Here is a 20,928-nt window from a genome sequence, read left to right as displayed (position 1 = left end):
TGAATTGGAAAAAACAGCAGTGCATTTGTCACTGACAAAAATACCACCGTCTTTCCCCAGCTTTAACTAGGAACCCTCCCCAACCCTCTTTATCCAGCTTTAACTAAGAATCCTTCCCACCCCTCTTTCCCCAGCTTTAACTAGGAACCCTCCCCAACCCTCTTTACCCAGCTTTAACTAGGAATCCTACCTGGTAGTGATTTAGATAAATTGTTTTTCATTAAAGCCAATAAACAGACTGCGGACTCTGTGCCAGGTTTTTTCTTAAAAAATATATGTTTCTTCGATTTTTGTTGTTCGCCTCACCTTCGAATTTTGCCATTATCATTGCCCTCACTGAGGGACGAGGGACTGCGAAGGGCCCCGTCTATTTCCCCCAGTGTCTTAGGGCCTTGCCACATGTAATTAAATAGTTTCTAACGTCAGGTCTAATCATTTTTCATAATATCGTATTAAACGACAGCATTTATTATGAGTGGAAATTGCATTTCACCTTGTATTTCTGATTGTTCTGTCAGGACCTTTCTCTCTGTCTCACCACTTAGAGGGGAAAGTACAAATGCCAGAAGTCCTTGAAGGATCTAGTTGAATCAGTGTTTCTTTACCACTGAACAGGGAGACACTGAATGTTTCTCAGCTCTCTAATAATAATTTAGGCGAGTCCTTTTCAACCAGGCTTCCTTTATATTTACTGTAATACACTTCATATTAAGACATATCTCTATTGAGGGCTTGTTGTATAGCTGTGTGTGTATAGCTGTACTCTGTATATCCCCTGTATCACTGCTGCATTTAATGGAAGGTGTAATATTACACTTTATATGTTGAGAATAAAAGGAATTCGAGTCTGGAAATGTATTAACGGCCAAAGATGATTCATCTTAAACCAACCTGATTTAACTTCCTGCACGGTAAATATTATTTGCCATGTGACATATTCAAGAATAAACCTTATTTAAACATAATTTCTCTTACAAAATGTAGAAAAATGTATTGGACAAATACCATAACTGGACTAAAAGCATTCTCGTAACCCATCTCTCAGTAGATTGAATTAATTTCCTTCTGAGATTGTTTATGTGGATCCATATGGATATGGGCATGTCCATCTGTTCCTGAATCAGTTTTGACAGGCACTAAGTTCCACGAGGGGAGGTTACGTAACAGCTCACATCATCGTCAATAACTTTCACATCATCAAATATACCATCGGCAGGTAATTAACATTTCGCTCCACATCCACATGTCAACTGATCTCCTGGGAACAAAGAGGAGTGAGGTTAGTAACTAAGCTTAGATCAATACAGGTTGGAGGGATAACCTCGGCATGTTATCTGCTGATGTTCAGCTAGTTGGTGGGAGGCCAGCTAATCATCAAGCGAGAAGTGCGATAGTCATTGCTGTGTTGTCTGAGGGGCTGAAGCCTGCTGTTGGACGGTGCTTGAGCCATCTGCTGACCACAAACAAGGGGCGGAGCAGAGGATAGGATTTCTCACAGCAGAATAATCTTGTCAAACACAGATCAATTGCGGCCTATCTGCGAGTGAGCAGTCTGTTGGGAAGGTATAAAAAGGCTAAATTCTGGTGAATTGGGATATCACTCTAGATACAACCATAGAAATATAATGTCTATTCATTCTATGTCTATTCATTCTATGCATACGTCTAGAATGCTAGACTCTTCATTATTATCAGTGGCTGTGAGTCAAACTGTGCAGAAGACCTCGAAATAAGGCTGAACATGCGTAAGGGCAATTCATGATGGGTGTTTTCTTCACAAGCTTGAAGATAAATGTCACCACCATCATTCAAATCTATTATCTGCTCCTTGAAAGGTCAAGCCTCTGTCTTTTTTCCTTTAGACATCATGTGAGAATATAGTCGGTGACGTTAACAGAATACTGTTGTGTGGAAACCAATCGATTGTAATATTGTAATATTGTAATATTCACGTGGGAGAAAAAACACCTTTGAGGCATTAAATACACAAATATATTGTCATGGTGATTTAAGGGTCATTACTGCCTCATCTCAACAGATATAGACATAATCCTCGCCGTGTTTTCCCCATGCTACACACACATGTTATGCATGGCCACTGGAATGCAATGAGGAGAAAACATCCCAGCTTATCCAGTAGAGAGTTGGGCTCATCCATCCATAATGAGATAAAAGATAAGGTGAGGAGGATTGTGGGTCGGTTGAAGCCAGAGGTCAATAGTGGTTGTCTACAAAACGTGGCCCTAACGAGAGCATCTGGACATCATAGGATCTCGTGACTAGCTTCTACTACAATGTAGTTCCCTAACTTGGGTGGAGAAAACTACAAGATCCTTGGTCTATCACCATAAAAGGGAGATGATAAGGCCCTTGCAGCAAATCTGTTGCCTGTCCACGTATATCGTGTGTCTTTGGCTTGGTTAGCCTTTATCCCTATACCTGGGAAATGTGCTGAATGGGCATACTCAACCTTCAACTAGACTATAGGGTCTATCGCTAAGTCCGGCCGGCCAGTGGGAAAATAGTCACAGGGTCAGACCTAGGTATTACTGAGTTCAAGGCTGACCTGGGTTAAGTCCATCAGCTCGGTATCCCACAAACCCTCTCTTTCCATAGAGGGATTTTCAGGGTCAGCGCTAGTGATCTATGGACTGATTTGACTCTCTTCAGGAGGCCCAGAAAGCCAGCTGGGGCCCTTTACCCTTCACATTACCAACAGAGAAAAGTTTATTCATGGACGGTTTGCTAGTGAGGGACCTTAACATGACCCTTAGAAAGTTTTCAGGAGAGACTGAGACACCTGTGTTATAATGTGGAATAGATGGTCTGCTTCCCAGAGTAAAAATGTATTTTGCTCAGAGAAGATATTCAAGAAAGAATCTTGTTGGTTTGTAGATAAATGCTGAAGCAAAACTACTTTTTTCAATTAGTTTTGCTTCAGCATTTATCTACAAACCAACAAGATTCTTTCTTGAATACGTTTTGTCTTTCTAACAGGTATTTTTGTTCTTTGTGTTGTGTCATAGTAAATGTCCTGAGGCTATAACTACAGTATGAGTAAGTGTTTCTTGGTAGCAATCTTGAATTGACTTTCTAAGTCCAGGCAAACTGCCAGCTTAAGGCAATGTGAGCTAAATATGGTCATTAAACTTTGGTTATTTCACGAACTACAAAAACAATTAAAAGCATGAAAGAAAATATTTATTCAAACCATATTTATTTGAGTCTACCGTCTAACCTTCACTTCGAGTTAACATTTGATTTGATCAGAAAGAGCAAATAGCGGCAGCAGAGAATGGACAATGAACAATTCAGTTCTAGTTAACTCAACTAAATGTAATTACGTTCTTCTAAGTCTTAGTCATTATTGTGTTATTGAAAATCACTTTTTTGAAGTTTGTCTTACCTTTCTCTTGTTGGATGGACAGACATACAGGTAACTCAGCACTGTCTTAGATCCCACTTTGTCATTCATCCTCTCATAGGTGGAGCCATAGTCTGTTGATCTGTAAATGAAAAAAAATGTGTTTAGACTGAGAGAAATACAGACACAGGCAGTTCAATGTATAGACAGACAGACATACAGACTTATAGACAGTGGTTATGTACCAACACCTGCTTACAACCACAACCACATCTCTACCTGTGCAGAGCACATTCCCCTTTGCCTTTCCAGTCTCCAAAGTGCACTTTCAGTGATAGTAGAATTCCCCCCCCCCACCCAATTTTTTGTTGGTTTTATACACATTTTGTCGTTCTGAATCCTGCAAGTCATCTTTAAATGCTCATCCATGCTTCAAAACCAAAAGGTTGCATGTCTTGATTGTTGACCAATCACCAGTCATCAGAATTGGAGCAAAAAGGTGGGCACACATATCCAAATTAGTGATAAAAAATAACTTGTATAATTTATTCAAATTTTCCCTGATTAAAACAGAGTAGATCTATGTTTATCATCCATATAAAATACAGTTTAGAGATTTACTACTAACTCATCTTTTCCAGAACAGGCTACGTGGTGATTTGATTGATCTAATTTCATATTTCAGAAAGGCCAAGTTTGGGTGCCTATTGGCTATAAACAGAGTTTACCAAACATTAGGAATGCCTTCCTAATATTGAGTTGCCCTCCCCCTCTAAACAGCCTCAATTTGTTGGGGCATGGATTCTACAAGGTGTCGAAAGCGTTCCATTGGGATGCTGGCCCATGTTGACTCCAATGAATCCCACAGTTGTGTCAAGTTGACTGGATGTCCTTTGGGTGATGGACCATTCTTGATACACCCTGGAAACTGTTGAGCCTGAAAAACCAAGCAGCGTTGCAGTTTTCGACACAAACCGGTGCGTCTGTGTCCTACTACTATATTCACCATCTGAATAACACACATACACCATCTCAATTGTCTCATGGCTTAACAATCCTTTTTCAACCTGTCTCCTCCCCTTCATCTACACTGATTGAAGTGGATTTAACAAGTGACATCAATAAGGGATCATAGATTTCACCTGGATTCACCTGGTCAATCTATGTAATGGAAGAAGCAGTTGTTTTTCATGTTTTATATACTCAGTGTATGTCTAAAGATTAACAGCTGTAACATTGCACTGCTTTCAATATTATGGGATGAAGATTTAACGTATTATGCTCAATTTATTATGACATTTGTGAGGAAGAACAGGGCTACCCGGCTGACAACAAGCACTCTGCAAGCATGCTGCCCTCCAAAGTGATGGAATGGTGCAGACAGAACATGCTTTCCATCTGATCCTGCAACCTCCATTAAAAATAGGCCGTATGATTTTGCTTGCTCTGGACACCAGGGAAGTGACACTATATATCCCTAGCTGATATTGGCTGCTAACATGAATGACTTTCAGCTCAAAATGCAGGTGTAAAACACAGTTTATTTATGTAGCCTATCTTGTGTTTTGAAAATGCATCACCGTTTATGGCTGTATAGACAGGCTACACTTTCGCACCGATTGTGTGTGCATGTTCACATGAGCCTAAGAATAGCTACCATGTCCCTGTGATTACCTAATTATTTCAATCTGAAGACTGCGAAAAGTCCACACCCACTCAGCATTAACCCCCTTCGGATGTGCGGTGCAATTTACAGTATGAGTGAGGAAAGACGAATGGGAAAGAATTCTTATTTTATAGCTCTTCAGGTTTTCTCTCTCCTGATAGCGTAGTCGGCAGAGAGTTGTGCAGCTCTGCCAGTAATAGAGTTTCGGTTTATATTACAATAAGATCTTTCTTCATTCCAGTTCTTTCCTGAGTGCCGGGGAGAGACGGTCACGATGATTACAAAGTAGAATAACGAGAGAGAAAGACACTGCATGAGGGCGTGCTGACAGCTTCGACAGGATTTTTTTTTTTTTAAGAGTCAGAGAAATGAATGGGGCGATGACTGATTGGAGAGGGAAATATTATGTGGAATGGGCCTCCGAGCACTAGGAAGCTCCCAATGGCTGCGTTATATTGTTAGAGTCTTCTCATGTCCGCGGCAGGCAGGGACATTACAGCAAAGACACAGAATGCTGTCTGCCTGAGTTTCTTGTCAAGTATAAATTGAAGAGATAGCAGGCTTCTGTGTGGTATTGTATGTAGGCTTTGCATCCATTTTACTTTTCACCACTTAGTTCTATCCTCAAGTACTAAGGCTCTGGTGTGAGAGTGTCACGGACAGACTGTACAATCAGACAGAAATGCATTCAATCAAACCTCCAAACCAAAACGCATATGCCTCTTTCAGATAGCCTGATTTCCAAGGTGCCTTTTTTTGATAATCCAAAACCTAGAATGACATACATATTCATGAGTGTCTGTGGGGAAGGAAGCTGTAGTCATAATTAGCATTCAATTGCGGTGTTGAAACCTGGCTACACCGCCATACAATAGGCACTTCTCTTCCTTCCTTGTTTTCTATTCAATACTTTTTTCCTCATCAGCCCCTGTCCACCGAGACGGTTGTTTATCTGGTGTTTAGGTTCTGGTCTGGATACAATGTCTTGAGGGAGAGTGAGACAGAGAGAAACAGAAGCAGTGTTGCAAGTGAAGGGAGATTCTGAGAAAAAGACGAAACTTCATTTGCCTTCAGAATTTCAATTCTGAGCGAAACATAGCTGAAGTTTCTTCAGCAGCACAATAGAGAGCTAATACTCGCTCTTGCTGTTGGAGTAGCAGTTTATGAAATATCACAACGCTTCCCAAGGCATCTGAAACTAATGGGGTTTTGGCATGCTGATGGAAGATAGCATCAGTCTGAAATATTACTTGACTATCAGAGAGGGGGTTAGGTACTGCACTATTTACACTGTCTGCTGTTGTTGTGTCTGCCTGCATCGAGGAAGAAACCTTGAGGTAGTGTGGATATTAGTGATGAAATGCTTTCACTATAGCAAAGAAGTCAGTTATTCAAGGTAAATAAGAGTGCTTGAAGCAGTTTAATCATCCATTCCAATTGTACACCCTTTGAGGCAAGAGAAAACTTCTCTCATATCCTAGAGTTAAACTCTCATTTACCAGGAGCTTCAATCCAAGAACTTTCTTTTCCAGGCAATGAAAGGCAGTTGCTTCAGAATACAATATACCGACAGTGAAAGAGATTAGTGTCTAAGAACTAAGTAATATTGTTGTGTTAAAGTAAACACTGAGGGGTAAAATACAGTAAAAATGTAAGACAGAGTGAGGCTAAATCTTGTTTGAAGATTCATGTAGAGATTATTCGTACACACTAAAACCATGTACCTCATACTGCAGATTGCTGAACATGTAACATGTACATATACTGTAACAGTCCAGGGAAATAACAGAATCCCGGATGTTTCTTCCCGGAAATCAAATCCCCCAGTGTTTTGACCAGGTTCCATCTTCCCTGACACAAAGTGAGGAGCTTTTTCATAACCAAATCAATTTCACAGAGGTGTGAGATGGAGGGGGGAAACAATGTGCATGTTCCTTCATGAACATCATATGAACAGTAAAAAAAAATCAGTGACCACAAATCGCATTAGGCATTGTTGTGAGGCTTTGCCAGATGGCTGTTTGTAAAGCAGAACAATTAAGTGGTTGGTGTGCAGAGGCATTGTTTGGAGACCAAGCTCTGGGGAGAGAGGAAAAAGCTCAGTACTTCAAAGCGAGAGTGGGACCAAACTCCAAAACCAAATCATCTCAGTCTGTCGTAACACACAAAACAGAAGAGAAAAAGACTGGGGCGTTCAGGAGCGCAACTGACTCAGAGGTCCTATTCCTGTATTGTTCCAGCAGCGAAACTAAAGGTTGGTGATCTATCTTGCATAGCTAGCTCACAGACTGAGGTCTCTCTCTGTCTCTTGAAGCTGACTTGGCTTGCCGCTGACCAAACCAAAGAGATAGTAACTGGATGCTAGCATAACTAAGACACCAGACACACTAGCCAGGGCAAAAAACCTTATCCAAAAATTCTACCGGGGCCCAAAACTTTTACATAGTTGGGTTGTTGGTGTCAGAAGTGGGGTAAACAAAAAGGAACAACTTTACCTGACATTGCAACTGTGAGAGAGAAGAGAGAAAACAGGAAAGTTCTTAGCTGAAGACCCCGAGTCAAGATCAAGCCTTCAGGGTCAAAACAAGATCTTTCCTCTGATTGACATGCTTAAACATTATTCTGAACGTAGACGAAGCCCAGGCATCCAGTCTTAAAGGGGTCAGAACACAACGTCTGAATCCACAGTGAAACATTTCTACAGCTATTGTTTGAGATACTACAAGTAATTTTTGTTCCTAGTCAGACTGCAGGGGAATGACAGATGCAATATGGGTCCAAACACCAGATCCTAGACCCGATGATTCAACTGTCTGAATCAATGCTGAGACCTCTGGACGACACAGGAAAATGAGAGTTTAGCGACTGAGATTTGGTTGGCAGAGACAAACCGCAATGGGCGTGAATTGGGCAATGCCTTACCATCATTGCTCTGATAGATAGTGCTGGATAGCAGAGAGACTGTGGGGCCAGCGATCTTAATAAGAGACAGATGAAGAGAGGTAATGTGAAAAGGTCATGCAAAAACCGACTAAAAGGGGAAAAAGTGAATAGTTGAAAGGAAATAGCTGACTGGAACTATTCAAAACCCAAACTGCTCTAACTCTTCATTATCCATCCTCATGGCAGATCCCATTGTGGGGTGCTGGAAGAAAAAGTGTTTTTACTTTAAAAAGAAGAAAACCATCTCTATCCTCTTGAAAAACAACTTAGAGAATAGTGCAGTCAACACAGAGAATGTGGTAGAAAATGTTCTGCAGAGTCGGGGGCCCATAAAGAAACAGTTAACTGACAATAAGGCCCACAGTAAAAGGGACTGTGATAGCACATTGTCTCAGGCTAATCTAACCCCTTAATATACACCATTAACAATCACATCTCCGGGATAAATCACAAGAGCCTCCCATCAGCAAACTGCTGTCATTTTGGGTTCAGAGAGTAGCTGAGCTGAAAGTTTTGTGACGACTGTGAAAATCCATTCCGCTAGCGCGGAAAGAAACAGAGAGTGAGAAAGAGAAAGAAATGGAGGAGAAAAGGAAGAGGGGGAAAAATATTGAAGAGAATGCATCAGTAGAGGAAGGTGTAGAGGGCAAAGGCAGCAAATAAAGCTTTTAATAATATCTGCTACCATCAGCATACCTTATCTCAGGAAGGTGACCAGCATTGTACAAGCTGTCAGAGTGTTTATCTGTTGGAACATATACACAACGCAGAGGCATCGAGACACACACACACACACACACACACACACACACACACACACACACACACACACACACACACACACACACACACACACACACACACACACACACACACACTTCTCACCCCTAAAGCACATTAACTGTAGCAGAATCTCTCCTCTAATAACAGAATCCATTGAAGCATGATTGAAAATGACTTTTGGAGAATTGACACAATAAGGGTACGGAAAGATATTTGCAGGTGTTTGCTGGAAGAGCACAGTGGATCATTGGTGAGAGACATGTAGGAGGGTGGAAACTCGTGCGTGAATGAATAATGGAAAAAAACATTCACATTTACAGACTGGGTCCAATCGGTGAGAGGAGATGTGTTTTTTCTTCTTTATCTCAACACTTGGAGTGACCTTGAAAAATGAGAAACAGGCAACAGAGACAGGAAGAGGAAATATGAAACAGTCCACACATGAAACAAAACAAAAACAGCAGGAACAGGGAAATGTGTCTGATGCACAAACAGATTCACTACACCACCTAGGCTCTCTGGCTTTCAGATAATAAACTAGGAAGTCAATAAATATTCCCACTGTGTGAAATGAAGATGTTAGATAAAAAACCAAGAGTAAGCACTGTAGGTACTGTATAGCTACTGCAGGTAGCCTGGAGGTTAATAGCATTTGGCAAGGTCGCTGGTTTGAATCCTGGAGCTGACAAGGTAAAAAATAGTTTGCTGGGCCCTTGATCAAGGCACTTAACCCGAATTGCTCCAGGGCCGCTGGGCAATAGTGATCCTGACCGTAACCCCACTCCCTGTGGGTGTCTCAGGGGGAGTTGGGATATGCAATGACACACTTGACATTGACACACTTGTAACAGAACAAATATAAGGACCCCCTAAATGTATTATTATTCTTTTTCAAGTTTTCCTGAACACTTTGTGGAGGAGAAAAGCTATGAGACAGGAATGTTTCAATCTCCCAATGTACCTAACCTTAACATGGAACTGTATGCATATAACAGACAAGAGTGAGCACAAGATACAGCATTTGTCATAAGTTACTGGACACAGGGGGAAAAACATGAACGTTTACATTTCACAAATCATACTTTTATGGCACTTTGATCAAGTTACTGGACACAGGGGAAAACAACTATGAGACATGAAAGTTTAAATCTCACTATGGTCCTAAGTCATCCTTTCATGGCGCTTTAAGCATGGCCTTCATGGCATGAATGCATGTCACTGCTTTCATTCACAAATGCACTCTCGAAGTGCTATAGCGGAAGAAACGCTGACTTTCGGAGGATCTTTTGAAGTGACCTCACATACTGTCTTGTTGATATCTTTGTCACGTTCAACATTCCTCTTTCACTCCTCTAAGCTTGACCTCATGTTCTCCCCTGTTCTCTACATTCCACAAAGCTCTTTTCCAGAACAAATCTTTCAATAAACATATAAAAGTTTGAGATTCCCCCTCCAGGCGTGATTCTTTTTGCATGAGGGCGAAGACAGCTTTTTAGGTCACACCGAGACAAATCCACAAGCGAGTCACCACTAAAAAGTCACCGCCTTTTTTCCGCTCATCGCCAACCATCGCCACTGACTTGAAACGCAATGGTGTTGACTCATCGTGTGGTCACCTCATAACCTCTTCTGACCTGACAACACCCTAACACGCGTTCTGCCCTTTCCTCACAATGGATTAAGGTTGTCGTGTGTGAATTGGTGGAGTCACGCTCGGGTCAGAGCACAGCATCAGGCTTTCGGGTATAATCTTTAGGTGGGATCTTTGCTCTGGCTGTGCGGATATGGCACGAGTACAACGGCAGGGGAGGCAGGGTAGCCTAGTGGTTAGAGCGTTGGGCTAGTAACCGAAAGGTTGCAAGTTCAAATCCCAGAGCTGACAAGCTACAAATCTGTCATTCTGCCCCTGAACAAGGCAGTTAACCCACTGTTCCTAGGCTGTCGTTGAAAATAAGAATTTGTTCTTAACTGACTTGCCTAGTTAAATAAAGCTTTCCGTTCATTATTTACAACTAGAGGAAATTAAAGTAGGTTAAATTACGTTTATCATTTTCTTATGTAATGTACAGGTAACAAACAAAAAATAATGGATACGTTTGAGTAAATAAGGGATTGAAAGTCTATTGAAAGCAGGTGGTTCGACACAGTTGTGTTTCCACACAGGTGCTACCACACCGTGTGCACTTTAGCATTAGCGATGATTGTACGGAATCTTGCCAGGCTTTCCAAAGCCATGTATTAATGAATGAGGGTCCAAAAACACACTCTTGTTTTACAGTGCATTCTGAAAATATTCAGGCCCCTTCCCCTTTTCCACATTTTGTTACTATTGTACAGCACACGCTATTATGTATACAACTAATGTAAGGGCAGGACATGAGACGAGAGTAAAAACTAACGTGGGCATTGTTTAATGCGTTTTACAGGACAAAACATTCCAAGCATTCCAATGTACATAAGGGGGGGTGTTACAGGTGCCCTAAAGGGACAAACTAGAATATCAATGCATAACAGTTACGTTACAGGCTTATTCTAAAATGTATTAAATATTTTTTTTCCTCATCAATCTGCACACAATAAATACTCCATAATGACAAAGTGAAAACTAGTTTAGACATTTTTGCAAATGTATTAAAAATAAGAAACAGAAATATCTTATTTACATAAGTATTCAGACCCTTTGCTATGAGACACGAAAATGAGCTCAGGTAGAGCCTGTTTCCATTGATCATCCTTGAGATGTTTCTACAACTTGAAACATTTACCTGTGGTAAAATCAATTGATTGGACATGATTTGGAAAGGCACACACATGCATATATAAGGTCCCACAGTTGACAGTGCATGTCAGAGCAAAAACCAAGCCATGAGGTCGAAGGAATTGTCCGTAGAGCTCCGAGACAGGATTGTGTTAAGACACAGATCTGGGAAAGGGTACCAAAATATGTCTGCAGCATTGAAGGTCCCCAAGAACACAGTGGCCTCAATCATGAAAGAAGTTTGGAACCGCCAAGTCTCTTCCAAAAGCTGGCTGCCTGGCCAAACTGAGCAATCGGGAGGGAATGGGCCTTGGTGAGGGAGGTGACCAAGAACCTAATGGTCACTCTTATAGAGCTCCAGAGCACCTCTGTGGAGATAAGAGAACCTTCCAGAAGGACAACCATCTCTGCAGCACTCAACCAATCAGGCTTTTATAGTAGGCTTTTATAATAGTGGCCAGACGGAAGACACTCCTCAGAAAAATGCACATGACAGCCCCCTTGGAGTTTACCAAAAGGCACCTAAAGGACTCTCAGACCAAAGGAAAGAAGATTCAACTCTTTGGCCTGAATGCCAAGTGTCACGTCTACAGGAAACCTGGCACTATCCCTATGGTGAAGCACGGTGGTGGTAGCATCATGCTGTGGGGATGTTATACAGTGGCAGGGACAGGCAGACTAGTCAAGATCGAGGGAAAGATGAAGGGAGCAAAGTACAGAGAGATCTTGATGAAAACCTGCTCCAGAGCGCTCAGACTGGGGCGAAGGTTCACCATCCAACAGGACAACGACCTTAAGCACATAGCCAAGACAACACAGGAGTGGCTTCGGGACAAGTCTCTGAATGAGCCCGGACTTGAACCCGATCGAACATCTCTGGAGAGACCTGAAAATAGCTGTGCAGCTACGCTCCCCATCCAACCTGACAGAGTTTGAGAAGATCTGCAGAGAAGAAGTGAGAAACTCCCCAAATACACGTATTCCCTCGCTGTCGGGTATAAATCACATTGTGGAATAAATGGCCCACGTGCAATTGTTTAACTGTAACAAAGGTTGTTTTTCGGGCTGGGATCTGGGGTTGAATAAGAAAGATTTGATAGTGTACTATCAAACATATTCGCTGCCTTACATCCTGCTGTGTTCCCCTCAAAGGGTATGTGTTTTGTTGTTTCCAGCAACTCTCCAAAGAGATATAGAAAAAAGGAGAACTCTCAGAGAGAGTGAAAGTGAGAGGAAGCAATATTCCACCTTTTACATCCTTTGTCTGTTTCCTCCTTCTCCCTCTCTATAGGTAGTTTCAGAGCCAATCATGTGGAAAGGTATAACTCAGGCATCATGAGGAGATGGGCTGAGTTGATCTGAAGGAGGAAGTAAAGAAAAAACTTCCCCAAACTTCAGGAAGAGAAGTGTGAAGAAGCAACATTCTGACTAATCTGTTTCATTGAAATGGATAATGTTGTTTTCCAGGCCAGGTTCACAGGAATCAGATAAGTCTGGCTGGCATTGAGGCTGTCTTCTTGTTCTCTCTTGACACATCCCTGTCACCTTCTCTCAGTCCCCAGAATGCTCTCAGAACTCTGTCACAGTGTGGGCAAAAGTCCATCCATAATCTCAATGGATTTAAGCCCTTGGCGTCCATGGCAGCTCTGTGGTTTCACTACCGTGTGGTAGGGGCAATTGGTAGGCAAATTAAAAACAACACACGCAACTAGGCCCACATCAACAGCAAGCAACCACAGGCAACCATTCAGGACCCCTCACAAGAGTTGTCAGAAAGTAGCCTTTCTTGTAGTATTTATGTCATTTATGTCAGAAAAGTAGTGGTTTACTCAAGATTTCTAATTTCACACACAGTGTGACTTGTAGGCCAGACTACAAAACATTGCATCATCATGTCTGAGGCAACATGTACAGTACTGTCTGCATGCACTGGTCAGTGTACAATTTGTACTAGTACACTGGCCTGTACATGGAATGATAAAGTCCAGTGAGTTAGAAACCCCAAAACAAACTTAGTATCACAACAACGAGGTAGAGCGTCGTAGAGATCGAATGACAACCTCTGTGCCGCACGAAAAAACAACAATCAGTTAAGCATTCACGCTCAAGAGGATCAATAATTTAGCCTTAATCAGTGTCACATGTGGCGGCTTGATGAGATTTTAACTTGATAACCACAAACAAAACCGAGAGCTGCGGATTTAAAAAGGGAGCTGCTCTTGAGTTGCATTTGTATAGAAAACCCGTAATATAAGCCTGCTGGCAGTTAGAGCTGGTGAGGAAATCCAACCATTTACTCTTATGACAGAATGTAAATTAGAGTGTGCTTCAGGATATGGGTGGGAACCCCAAGAGTATGTAATTAAAAAGGTTGAATTTAAATATTGAGAGAAAGAAGCTACATAAATGACCTCTTCTATAATAGAATGAGTGATTAATGTATCAGACACCAGGAAATGGGAGGGGAGAAGGACGTGCCCATTGAAATGACTAGAAATCCTATATGGAGAGCAAAACTATGAGTGTTTTTCATAGCAGTTTCACTGTAAAATGGAAGATGTAGATATTGTATATCAAGGGATTCTTTCAAATTGTTACAATGCCATGGACTAAAGCCTATCTGTTGACGCAAAGGACTATGTTGGCAAATCCTTTGTTTTGAGTCCTGGATGACATCTGCTTATGAATAATCTAGATTGAGCGGCTTTGATATGGAATTTACTGTATGGGCCTTGACTTGAGGATAACACATTATGATAAACATAGATATTCTACAATATATGAGAATCGATCTGAAAACCTATACCGTCAGACGTTTACATGAATATCAAATCAGATCTCAGTCATAGCCCTTTTCTGAGACTTCCTACTTGAGGAACCTTAAAGGTTTTCTTTCTTTCTAGGACCTTTTAAGGAGTGAATTGACACCCACTAATTCACAGCAGGAGAGCTTCACAATGTGTTGAACTTTGAACTGTGATACATTTCAGTTGGGAATGTATTTATAGATAAGTGTGACATGAGAACATTACTACTACAACAGAGACTCATTAATACAAATGCCCAGAACATGCTGTATGTTATATTATACAGTACACTTAATTTCACAGTTACACAATTAGTCTAACCTAACAGTACCGCTTCACACTTCTCACAACATGAAATAATTACCAGACTCGATATCCATTGCATTCGACATCCACTTGTACAGTGCAATCCCATTTCAGATCATTATAAAATTGCATAATGTCACTTTTATTAACACTAATTCCTGTCAGTTATCATCATATGACTTCACCATACAGCACATCATTAAGACCACAATCAAGCGTCTAATAAGGGGATGGAGAGGGAAGAGGAGCGAGGAGCATGCTTGCATTATCAGATGGAGGAACAACTGCACAAGGAAAAACTATACAAACCAGTTGCCATTTTCATCTGAATTTCTCTCTGAAAACCTCCTCAAACATGAAGGGTGCATTTATTTTGTGCTCTGAAGAGAGGTATTATCCTTAAAATAAAGAAAAGATTATCCAACTTGAATAAATGTTTGGAGGTAAGGATGACAGGAGTGGTGATATCTACATAGCGCATAGGGAAAGGGGGATACCTAGTCAGCTGTCCAACTGATTGTATTCAACTGAAATGTGTCTTCCGCATTTAACCCAACTCCTCTGAATCAGAGAGGTGCGGGGGGACGCCATAATCGACATCCACGTCTTCGGCACCCGGGGAACAGTGGGTTAACTGCCATGCTCAGAACAACAGATTCTTACCTTGTCAGCTCGGTGATTCGATCCAGCAACATTCCGGTTACTGGCCCAACGCTCTAACCACTAGGCAACTGTACCTGCCAAATCACACTGCTGCTCTCTCATGTAGCTATTTGGGCCTTATGGATTGTTGTTGTTGTGGATGGCTGTTCACAAATCTAAATGTGTATTTGAACCCAATACCTGTCACACCCTGATCTGTTTCACCTGTCTTTGTGATTGTCTCCACCCCTCTCCAGGTGTCGCCCATCTTCCCCAATATCCCCTGTGTATTCATACCTGTGTTTTCTGCTTGTCTGTTGCCAGTTCATCTTGTTTGTCAAGTCAACCAGCGGATTTGTCTCAGCTCCTGCTTTTCCCAATCTCTCTTTTTCTCGCCCTCCTGGTTGGTACCCTTGCCTGTCCTGACTCTGAGCCCGCCTGCCTGACCACTCTGCCTGCCCTGACCCTAAGCCTGCCTGCTGACATGTAACTTTTCCCAAGCTCTGGATTATTGACCTCTGCCTACCCTGACCGTGAGCCTGCCGTCCGGTACAGTGCCTTGCAAAAGTATTCATCCCCCTTGCCGTTTTGGCAATTTTGTTGCATTACATCCTGTAATTTAAATAGATTTTTTTGGGATTACAAGTAACGGACATACACAAAATACTCCAAATTGGTTACGTGAAATGAAAAAATTCAAAAGAATGGTGCGTGCATATGTATTCACCCCCTTTGCTAAGAAGCCCCTAAGATCTGGTACAACCAATTACCTTCAGAAGTCACATAATTAGTTAAATAAAGTCCACCTGTGTGCAATTTAAGTGTCACATGATCTCAGTATATATACACTTGTTCTGAAAGGCCCCAGGGTCTGCATCACCACTATACAAGGGGCACCACCAAGCAAGCGGCCCCATGAAGACCAAGGCACTCCAAACAAGTCAGGGACAAAGTTGTGGAGAAGTACAGATCAGGGTTGGGTTATTGAAAAAATATCAGAAACTTTGAACATCCCACAGAGCACCATTAAATACATCATTAAAAATGGAAAGAATATGGCACCAGAACAAACCTGCCAAGAGAGGGCCGCTCACAGACCAGGCAAGTATGGCATTAATCAGAGAGGCAACAAAGAGACCAAAGACAACCCTGAAGGAGCTGCAAAGCTCCAGAGTGGAGATTGGAGTATCTGTCCATAGGACCACTTTAAGCCGTGTACTCCACAGAGTTGGGCTTTACGGAAGAGTGGACAGAAAAAAAACATTGCTTAAAGAAGAAAATAAGCAAACACGTTTGGAGTTCACCAATGGCATGTGGGAGACTCCACAAACATATGGAAGAAGGTACTCTGGTCAGATGAGACAAAAATGTAGCTTTTGACCATCAAGGAAAACGCTATGTCTGGCGCAAACCCAACACCTCTCATCACCCCGAGAACACCATCCCCAGGGTGAAGCATGGTGGTGGAAGCATCATGCTGTGGGGATGTTTTTCATCGGCAGGGACTGGGAAACTGGTCAGAATTGAAAGAATGATACACAGCGCTAAATACAGGGAAATTATTTAGGGAAACCTGTTTCAGTCTTCCAGAGATTTGAGACTGGGATGGAGGTTCACCTTCCATCAGGACAATGACATTAAGCATACTGTTAACCTTTCACGAGTATCAATCCCGGATCCGGGATCACCCCCCACCCCCCCCACACTGATTAGCATAGCTAGCATAGCGTCACAATTAAATAGTAGCATCTAAATATCATTAAATCACAAGTCCAAGACACCAGATGAAAGATACAGATCTTGTGAATAACCCCATCATTTCTGTTTTTTAAAATGTTTTACAGGGAAGACACAATATGTAAATCTATTAGCTAACCACGTTAGCAAAATACACCATTTTTCCTTTGTCCACCATTTTCTCTCTCCACCAGTAGCTATCACCAATTCGGCTAAACTAAGATATTGATAGCCACTAACCAAGAAAAAACCTCCTCAGATGACAGTCTGATAACATATTTATGGTATAGGATAGGTTTTGTTAGAAAAATGTGCATATTTCAGGTAGAAATCACAGTTTACAATTGCACCCACAGTCACAACTGGACTAGAATTACTAGAGAGAGCAACGTGTATGACCAATTTACTCATCATAAAACATTTCATAAAAATAGACAAAGCATAGCAATGGAAAGACACAGATCTTGTGATTTCAGACAATATTTCAGATTTTCTAAGCGTTTTACAGCGAAAACACAATAAATCGATAAGTTAGCATACCACATGTGCAAACAATACCAGAGCATCAATTCAAGCCAAAGAGAGCGATAACGTAATCATCGCCAAAAGATATTAATTTTTTCACTAACCTTCTCAGAATTCTTCCGTTGACACTCCTGTAACATCATATTACAACATACATATATTGTTTGTTCGAAAATGTGCATATTTAGCCATAAAAAACCGTGGTTATACAATGAAGATGGTAGCAAAACCAGCATGGAAAAGTCGGTCGCCATCTTTCAGAGTGATCTAGTTTAATCAATAGCTAATCATATACTTGACTAAAAAATACAGGGTTGACAGGAATCGAAAGACAAATTAGTTCTTAATGCAATCGCTGATTTACATTTCTAAAATTATCCTTACTGTGCAATACAGGGTTCGCCAAGCGAAGGGATAGAAAACAAGATGGCGAAATATGCGTTTAAAATATTTCGACAGAACAACGATTTATCATATTAAATATTACTTACTATGAGGTGATTTTCCATCAGATTCTTGGGCAATGTATTCTTTCTTGGGTCTAATCTTCTTTTGGTCGAAAGATGTCCTTTGTCCGTCGAAATGCCCGCTAACGTTCGACCGGGACCCCGAAACGTGCCCGGTGCTTCATAGAGCATCAAATAGAAATGCATCAAAATCGCACTAAACGGATATAAATTGCTATAAAACGGTTTAAATTAACTACCTTATATGTTTCTAACTCCTATATCGAATTAAATTACAGACGGATACATTTCACGTTGATAACCGAGCCTTTGAAAATGACATCCGGAGGTCCCTTCCTGCGTAATGGCGAGAGTCGAAAGGGGGGCTACTCTCACTCCTTGGTCTTTTATAACCTCTGAGAGCTACGTAGAAGGCCCATTCCACTTCTCATTGGTTACTGACATCCAGGGGAAGGCGGGTGCAGTTCGTGTCGTTCCATAGGATACACAGAGACCTTAAAAACTGATCTGAAACCAGAGCTTCGCTCTCAGACCTTTCACTGTCTGTCATGGATTTCGCTGTAGAAAGAGTTCTGGGTCACCCACAGACATAATTCCAACGTTGTATGAAACTAGAAAGTGTTTTCTATCCAATAGAATTAATAATATGCATATTGTACGAGCAAGAATTGAGTACTAGGCAGTTTAATTTGGAGACGACAAAATGCTAATTCGGAACAGCACCCCCTGTAGTCGCAAGAAGTTAAAGCAACACTCGAGTGGTTTAAGGGAAAACATTTACATGTCGTGGAATGGCCTAGTCAAAGCCCAGACCTCAATCCTATTGAGAATCTGTGGTATGACTTAAAGATTGCTGTACACCAGCGGAACACATCCAACTTGAAGGAGCTGGAGCAGTTTTGCCTTGAAGAATGGGCAGAAATCCCAGTGGCTAGATGTGCAAAGCTTAAAGAGACATACCCCAAGAGACTTGCAGCTGTAATTGCTGCAAAAGGTGGCTCTACAAAGTATTTACTTTGGGGGGGTGAATAGTTATGCACGGTCAAGTTTTCTGTCTTTTTGACATATTTCTTGTTTGTTTCACAATAAAAAATATTTTGCGTCTTCAAAGTGGTAAGCATGTTGTGTAAATCTAATGATACAAACCCCCCACTTTAACCTGATCCTTCAGATCTTCACAAGTGAGTCTTGACATTACTGAGTTTGGGTAATCCAAAAGTTACGTTACTGATTATAATTTTGGACAGGTAACTAGTAACTGTAACGGATTACATTTAGAAAGTAACCTACCCAACCCTGGATAGAGTGTTGTAGCTGGCAATCTAAACAAGCCCAATTACTGGAGTCTGTACTGGAGTCAAACATGGTGCAGTATTATGTGTAACTAGCAATAATACAAATATGAATTGAACTGAACAAAAAAAAGATGAAGAATGAATCCTCCCTTGTTACCCAATGGAAAACAAATGCTGTACTGAAACACAATGTAAGTCTTGGAATAACAAAACACAGAATATTAAATTAGGACTGTCTTTTCACAGCAGTCGTTTCTTCTCTCTCTCTCTCCTCCACCACATCCTAAACAAAATCACTGAGTCCCTCTCTCTCCTTCCCTCTCTCTCCTTCCCTCTCTCTCCTTCCCCCTCTCTCCTTCTCTCTCTCTTCCTTGTCGTCAGTCTGACTCACTCAACAGGAGAGTGATCTACACACGTCACAGTCTGACTATCTGGGTCCCACAAACACACCGAGAGCCGCATCACTATAATCTTACAAGAATCATTCAACTTTCATTGTGTTTACACACACAATTGCCTGAAAGGACCACAAGCTCTTACTGTGTCACCACTACAGTCACCATTAGCAAAAAGAACAAGAAAAAACGGCAACGAAAGTAATGAATGAAGACAACCTGTCCGGTACACCGGTACAAAAATATGTTGATGGTGGTAATGCTCGTAGCTTCCCATTGACTCAAAGGGGACTTGTATACTTCTCCTTTTGTCAGTGTATTTGTAATGCACTTTGTGTTGTTACTCTGTGTTGTTTTTGTGTTAGTCTCCCTGGGAAAGTGTAAGGGGTACAGAGGTACATCAGTGGAACATCATGTTAAACATGCAGTGACAAGAGCAGAGACTAGTCATTGTTCACATGGGGCACCCTGCCCAATGCTCAGTAGTGCAATGCTGCTCTGCATGCAGCAGTCTTGTAAAAAGCAGTGAGGGAGAGAGAAAGATGAAGGGGGACGAGAGAGTAGAAAAGAGAAAAAGGGTGGAGAGAGACTGCACTATTGTTCCTATGATGAATCTGAATACGTGTCAGGGGAGGAAGGGAAAGAAAGAGGGAGAGAGGAAGTGAGAGACAGAGAAGGAGATATGAAGAAAGGCTACTGTCTTACCTCCACAAGGTGCTCTCTGTAACACTCCCCAGGTGAAAGTCGTAAAGTTTGGTCAGAATCAGGATCACCTGGAAACAAAACAGACATAACAGGGATTATAAGTATGTAATAAGACATTAAATAACTCAAACCTATTAGATAATAAAATGAAAACATTTAAGTATACCACAGGTTATTCTTTCAGAAGATATGAGAGACTGGGCAAACGTATGTTATATTCTCTTAGAAGAACAGCAACCTACGTATTCCATAAAAAACAATCAAAACAACAACAAGCACAGTCCTTATGTCCGTCTCTCTGTTCCGATAGCTTTGATCTGAGTGGTTTGTAGAGCGGGAAAGAGAGTGATGAGGGAAGGGGGTCTTTGATAACCCACTGAACACGGTGACGGGTGAATCACAGACCAAGATGGCCACCCATATTCTAGAGACCCAGTGGTCATATTTGATATCACAACAGAGGACCAGAGAACTCTGTGTTTTTTTGACTCGGTGATGCCTGAAGTGGCATCTATCACAGAATCCAAAATCAACC

The 20,928-nt window shown here is 41.5% G+C and overlaps 1 protein-coding gene across 1 annotated transcript in view; it reads right to left on the bottom strand.

Annotated features, from left to right (window-relative positions):
- The window catches only part of LOC120032675 (VPS10 domain-containing receptor SorCS3-like), a 228,475-nt gene that overhangs the window by 115,940 nt on the left and 91,607 nt on the right, over positions 1–20,928 (bottom strand). Inside the window, exons 2-3 of the mRNA XM_038978873.1 lie at positions 20,394–20,461; positions 3,407–3,506 (exon numbers count right to left, since the gene is read on the bottom strand). Of these exons, the coding sequence (XP_038834801.1) occupies positions 3,407–3,506; positions 20,394–20,461 (168 nt within the window). The remainder of the gene's footprint in view (positions 1–3,406; positions 3,507–20,393; positions 20,462–20,928) is intronic.

The sequence above is a fragment of the Salvelinus namaycush genome, chromosome 39 (assembly GCF_016432855.1).
Source record: "Salvelinus namaycush isolate Seneca chromosome 39, SaNama_1.0, whole genome shotgun sequence".
NCBI lineage: Eukaryota > Metazoa > Chordata > Actinopteri > Salmoniformes > Salmonidae > Salvelinus > Salvelinus namaycush.
This window is presented reverse-complemented; position numbering and strand designations above follow the sequence as displayed.